The sequence below is a fragment of the Oryza sativa genome, chromosome 1, assembly GCF_034140825.1.
Source record: "Oryza sativa Japonica Group chromosome 1, ASM3414082v1".
Classification (NCBI taxonomy): domain Eukaryota; kingdom Viridiplantae; phylum Streptophyta; class Magnoliopsida; order Poales; family Poaceae; genus Oryza; species Oryza sativa.
The window spans coordinates 9,965,291-9,971,805 of NC_089035.1; the positions used below are offsets into that span (position 1 = coordinate 9,965,291).

At 45.3% G+C, this 6,515-nt stretch overlaps 1 protein-coding gene across 2 annotated transcripts; it reads left to right on the forward strand.

The window, feature by feature from the left end:
• The first annotated feature begins 1,639 nt into the window (after positions 1-1,639).
• Positions 1,640-3,384, forward strand: LOC9271173 (uncharacterized). 2 transcript variants are annotated; one of them, XM_026024754.2, is made up of 3 exons: positions 1,640-2,156; positions 2,223-2,416; positions 2,516-3,384. In XM_026024754.2, exons 1-3 carry the CDS (start codon positions 1,943-1,945, stop codon positions 2,924-2,926), a joined length of 819 nt encoding a protein of 272 aa, XP_025880539.1. In that variant the 5' UTR covers positions 1,640-1,942; the 3' UTR covers positions 2,927-3,384. The 2 variants fall into 2 exon arrangements, with proteins under 2 accessions (XP_025880539.1, XP_025880536.1); XM_026024751.2 differs by having other exon boundaries at positions 2,223-3,172.
• Positions 3,385-6,515: the final 3,131 nt, after the last annotated feature.

Sequence of the window (6,515 nt, forward strand, 5' to 3'; positions counted from 1 at the left end):
ACCACGCCAGCGCGTGGTGCGCTCTCTCAGACCGCCTTAAATGCGGTTAGGTGGGCGCTGGAAGCGCCCGTCTAATGCGGCACATGCGACGCCGCGCGGAGGAGGTCGGGGTAGCCCGATGCCCGGGCATGCGGGAGCGGCTGCCGCCCCGCCTCGGGCCCAACCCCCTCTGGGGGAGGGCCACGTGGCTACCGGGGGAAGCCTCTCCTCTATAGCCTTTATACCCCGGGCCCATATCACCGTCACAATGTATTTATGTTTGGCTCCATCTCTTAAGAGCAAGTGTAATAAGATTTTAAGCGATGTCCCAAAAGTGCCACATATGATCGACTTTAGTTAAATTTGTTTATTTTATATCGTTTCAAGCATATGAATTTCTATTATTTTTTATTGGTCTTAGTATTATTTACCTTTGTAGATATTCACCGAAGTGTAGTTTCTTAGGAGTATGTTACAATTTTCTTTTATGTCCCATCCTGATAGAAAGGAAAGCATATGTAGTTGGATGTTGATTTAGTAGCTGAATCAATAATTGATAGGTATGAAAAAGGAAGATCAATGCATGACTGTAGAAGAAAAATCCATTATTGAGAGCAATACCAAACACGTTACAGTTGTTAAATCAACTATTTTCCTAACAAACATTGAAGAAAGATACAGTAGTGAGAGCTATGGTAAGGACTTTATATTTGTTAATCAACCATTTTTCCTAACAAATATTTTGAAGAAAACCCCAATGGTGAGAGCTATGACTAGCGCTTTTTATTTGTTCACCAATAATAATTTTCCTAACAAACGTTTAGTTGGTGGATTGATTCCTATATCTTTTTGTCAACTGCTAACCATATACATAAATATATCAGGCATACATGTATGAAGTTTTTATTGAAAAATAATTCCACTAGTCAGCGTAGCATTTCCCGGTATATTTGTTTTGTTGCCACTTTCAACTTTATCAATTTTTAATAGGACAATAAACCAAATCATCTCTTACTATAAAATTGTAACCCACTAACTACTAAAACTTAACATGCAAAAATGTCACATCATCATCCACTAACAATCATTAAATTTAAACAACATGCAAACATGTTATATTATCTATAATTTTATAAATTATTAAATTTTCGAGCTTTCAAAAATGTAAGCATGTTAAATCATCATCGCACATAATTCACATAATATTTTAATATATATTTATTATTTTTTTATAATATGCTATATACATATATAGTTCATCATCACTTAATTAATATTTATTTCTCTCTTCTCTCATTAAGCCATATCACATCAATTTTTTTTAAGTGCTTAAATGAATAATCTATGGTCCAAATTATCTCTCTCATTTTCTTCTCTCATTAATCCATATCACCTTAATTATTTTTAGCCTTTAGATAATTAATCTACGGTCCAAACTATCCCAATACTTTTCTTCTTTCATAAAGTCATATCACCATACTTTTACATTTAAATCATCATTCTATATACTATTCAAATTTAAATTATCATAAACCACGTTAACTTACGTAATCTTATATTATCTAGAAATCCTACACATTATTTTTATTTATTGTTACCATACTAAAGTCCCGCAGCAACGCGCGGGGTTTCACCTAGTATACTATAACCATCATTACCAAACTAAATCAAACGTATTCCAACCATTGTTAACATACAAAATTTTGGTAGTTTTGAGATCTCCCACCCTTTAAATCACATCAAAATCTGTTCGAACCAAATATATCTCCTCATAGTCAAAAGAGTAAAATACAGTAGCGGTCCTTAAACTTGTCATGAGGTTTCACTTAGGTCCACGAACTTGCAAAACGCACATCAAGGCCTCTAAACTTGGTTTATTGTATCATCCCGGTCCAAAATCTAGTTTGACCATGGTCTAACCTACGTGGCATGCCACGTGTGCGTGTGCCACGTGCACGATGAGATGGGATTAGTGAGAGGGGCAGGGTGGGTGCCGCAGCTCCTGCACGCCACTACCGTCACTCCCTTCTTGCGCTGCCGCCGCTCCCTCCGTGTGCCAACGCCGCCGTCGCTGCCCCCTCCGTGCGCCGCCGTCGCTCCCACTGCCTGCTGCCCCCTCCCTCCCTCTGCGCATCAGCGCCGCTGTCAGAATCCAGACAGCATTCAGAGGCTTCCTGGTAAGCAATGGGTGCTCGTGTTCTAGCTCTGCTTCGATGGAGTAATCATGCCGTGTGTTTGTGCAGGCGAAGAAGGCGCTGGTGAAGCTGCAGGCGCTGGTGCGTGGCTTCCTCGTTCGCCGGCAGGCCGCCGCCACGCTGCAGAGCATGCAGGCGCTCATCGCGCGCAGGCCACCGTGCGCGCCCACTGCATCGGCGCCGGCGCCGCCGCCCATCTCCCTCACATCCACCACGCTCCCTTTTGGCCCCGCCGCTCGCTGGTACGCCGCTGGCGAAATCTCGCCGACGACATCACCATGTATATATTCGCCGTACTAGTTCTGTTCGATCTTGACGTTGTGTGTTGGCGATGGATGCAGCAGGAGAGGTGCGCCACCGACGATACGAGGAGCGAGCACGGCGTAGCGGCGTACAGCCGGCGGCTGTCGACGAGCATCGAGTCGTCGTCGTACGGGTACGACCGGAGCCCCAAGATCGTGGAGGTGGACATTGGGAGGCCCAAGTCGCGGTCGTCGTCGTCGCGGCGGGCGAGATCCCCACTGCTCGACGCCGGGTGCGCGAGCGGCGGCGAGGAGTGGTGCGCCAACTCCATGTCGTCGCTGCTGCCGTGCTACCTCCCCGGCGGCGCTGCCGCACCGCCGCCCCGCATCGCCGTCCCGACGTCACGCCACTTCCCGGACTACGACTGGTGCACGCTGGAGAAGGCCCGGCCGGCGACGGTGCAGAGCACGCCGCGCTACGCGCACGCGCCGCCGAAGCAGCGGCCGTAGCCGCGGCTGCCGCTGCTCCTCATCCCTCCGCGCACCAAAGCCGTCCCTCCCTCCCTTCCGCCATCTCTGCTGCATTTGTCGGTCGCCGTGCAGCGTTGTCGTTGTCACTAACCATGGCGACCGGATCTGGCGACCTCGCTGTCCTCGTCGCCACCACGGTCCCCCGACAGTCGTGAGGAGAGTGGAGAGACCTCGAGCTCGCCAATGGAGAGGGGAGAGAGCTCGAGCTTGTTGTCCTCTGCCACACGGAGCTCGACGCTGCCGATACCGTCGCCCTTCGCCTAGGAGTTCGTTGGGGAGGAGAGAGGTGGCCCGATCTGCGCAGAGAGAGAGAGAGAGAAAGAGAGAGAGGAAAGGCGATGCCGCCAGGGATGAGAGAGGCGGCGCTGCCGCCGGCGGTGAGCGGAGTGGGAGGGGAGGCGTCGGTGGCGTCAGGCCATCTCCGTCAGTGGGGAAAAGGAGGTGGGGAGGGGATGAGAGGGGAATAAGAAGGAAGAAAAAAAATAAAAAAAGTCTATGTTATCGTCCACATTGCGTGCCACGTAGGCAACACCATGGTCAAACCAGATTTTAGACCAGGATGATACAATAAACCAAGTTTAAAGATCTTGATGTGTGTTTTACAAGTTCGTGGACCTAAGTGAAACATCATGACAAGTTTAAGAACCGCTGGTGCATTTTACTCTAGTCAAAACTAGTTATCGCCAAACCCAATTTTGACAAGTTTGCAAGTTTCAACAAGTAATATTTTTCTTACTCCCTGCCACCTACTCCCTCCGTCCCAAAATAGCTAAACCTAGGAGGGGATGTGACATTTTCTAGTGCAATAAATCTGGATAAAAGGCTATCTAGATTCATTGTATTATTTTTTTCTTTGAAAACACAAACCTTTTATTAGAGGACAGCATTAGGGAAATAATTCCCGGTACATCAACAAAAGATGAAACATAAAGTACTTAACCATCCATCTAGAGAGGAAGGGTAGTTCAACAAAGGAAACATAATTCCTAATGAAACCATGGGGCTGTAAAAAGATGTGATCAGCAGGGAGCCGCGGCATTGCCGCGACGATTACATCCAAAGACCTCTTTTAGCATACACCCTACTTGACAAACTGGTAATCCTCTTCGGCTGCCTCCACGGGAACGGCACAATTTTGAGGTTCGTTGTTAAGCCGTAGATTTTGGTGTGCTTCACCGGGATCAACATAAATATTCCACGGAGTTCTCCGTTGAATCTGAGAAGCACTAACTGCAATCCTGTTGATCAGGACTGAACATGCGATCTGTGCTCAACCTAAACGAAAAACCCTGCATGGTTACTGCCACAAGGAAAACAATAGGAAAAGTGCTTGCCTAGATCTTGGATTTGGGGCTGGCTCCTCCACATCGATTCCTGCCACTTGTCTCCACTTGATTTGCCAAAAGCAGGTAGTAGAGGCCACCGGTCCTTCTCTCGGTCAAAAGGCCATCCAAACCATCTCCAAAAATCTCCGCCGCCCTCTTCTCCAACCAACTCCGCCGCCATATGATGAACCCTGAGTTCCTCTCAACACTCAAGGCTGTTGTTGGCCCGATCTTTCGGTGAGTTGTGATAACTACGATTTGGGAGAAATGTTGACGATCCGACTACAACCGTACAAGACGTTCTGTTGCGCCTTAGCGATCGATACGCCTCTCCGTGGGTTGTTGATCTTGCCAGTGCAGATCAATCTTATTCCTGCAAGCAAATCGAAGAAACAAGCAAGAACAAGATAAAAGCAATCTGAATTACAAATAGGAATGAATACACAAGATAAGTTGGGGTTCCGAAGAACAAGCAGACGGACGGTCTAGCCGACACGCGTGCTGCAAGCAAGTAGCAATGGCTAAACTTTAATCTATCAAAACCCAAGAAACTCTAAAGGGGTACCTAACTATTTAAGGAGGTGGGAGGACGACCTAAGGGGACCCTAGGGTCGTGCTCCACCTGGTTGGGGCGCACCCCACATGGGCCCCACTTGGGCCGGGGTTCCAGACGAAGTTATAAGCCCATAGGCCATTATAGGTGACGCAACACCTTCTTTTTGTGATTTCGGCCGACTAGGATGGAATTTGGCGATGAAGCTGGATCCATTGGAAAGATGACTCCGAGAGCTTTCCATCAAGTACTCATGGACCCAAAATGGAGCTCGCATGCATATTTGGCGGCCGTTTGAAGTCCATACTGTAGCAGGTGGCCGAACTGGATTGCAGAACTTGGACGGCTTGATCTTGATGTGAACGACGGTTGTATCTATAGTAGCTATGGTCACATCATCCTCCCCTTCTTCACGGAAAACCGTCCTCGGTTTTTCCATATGGTGCTCTTCGTGTAGTCTATTTAAAACAACCTGTTTCTTCCAATCACAACAAGACAAACTCGAGATAATTTTGTTAGCAATAACATTTCTCTCTAGCTTGCATGTTTTATCCACAAGTACAGGAGGTTCTAAATCTGAACAGATGTAAACTCTATGCACCAAATATATTCCTCTATCATTATATTCACCAAAGAGATGAAAAATAGTGTTACTTGGACATGGCAAATCAGACTTAGCAAATAATTTCTCCTTCAAATTATCGAGCTCATGAAAATCAGCAAACTGAACATAGCCCAAAGTATTTAAAGAATATGTCAATTCACGTTCCTCTACTCTATTAGCAATGTGAACAACATGCTTAAAATCAGCGCAGTTAGTATTAACAACAGGAATAGCATGTTCATTCACTAGTTGTGGCATGGATATAAGTGAAGCATTATCGCACAACTCTTCTTTATCACAAGGAACAGCAAGTAAATCAATTTGTGACAAAGGCAACTCAGCAATTGATTCCACTAATGGTTGCTCTACTATAGCATGAAAAGTGGACAAGTATAGCTCACCTTGAGAATACTCACCTTCATTTCTCTCAGCACCATTTAATTTACCTTGCGAACTTTCTTCAGACATCGTAGGTGCTTCATCCTCTTTCTTCTCAAGTATACCATTCTCCTTTTCTTGGATGTGCTGATCTTCCTGCAAAACGTTAGTAACAGGGGAGACAAAAGATTGCTCCTCCAATGTTTGCACATCATCATTACATAAGTATATTGGGGATTCAGAAATAGGAGATAAATCACATTGGTCATGCATCCTCGCCTTTGATATGATCTAACTCTCAATGCTACGAGCAAGCATGAATAGGTGCCCAATATAATTATATGTCACATTATCAAGCAAAACCTGAATTTCAGAATTAAGCCCATTGAAAAATCTACGCATTGTATTTTCATTGCACTCTTTGAGACCACTGTAGATGATACAGACCTTAAATTCATGAATGTACTCCCTAACAGTTCTATCACCTTGTTTCAGATGTTCTAATTTCTCCCAAAGAGTACATTTGTAATAAGAAGTCACAAAGCGTTTTCTCATCATGGTTTTCAATTCATCCTAAGTTTCAGGTTTATTACTAACATAAGTCCACCAAAATAATGCAGAAGAGGTAAACTTATTACTAGCAGCCTTAATCATTTGAGCATCAGAAAAATCATATATATCAAATTCATTGTCTACTGCTAGCTCCCA

What these genes read in the sequence shown, in the direction of transcription:
- LOC9271173 (XM_026024751.2), top strand. Translation starts at nt 1,943, where the DNA reads ATGGGATTAGTGAGAGGGGCAGGGTGGGTGCCGCAGCTCCTGCACGCC. An exon ending in CAGCATTCAGAGGCTTCCTG is followed by an intron (nt 2,157 to 2,222) that starts GTAAGCAATGGG and finishes GTGTTTGTGCAG; the next exon opens with GCGAAGAAGGCGCTGGTGAA.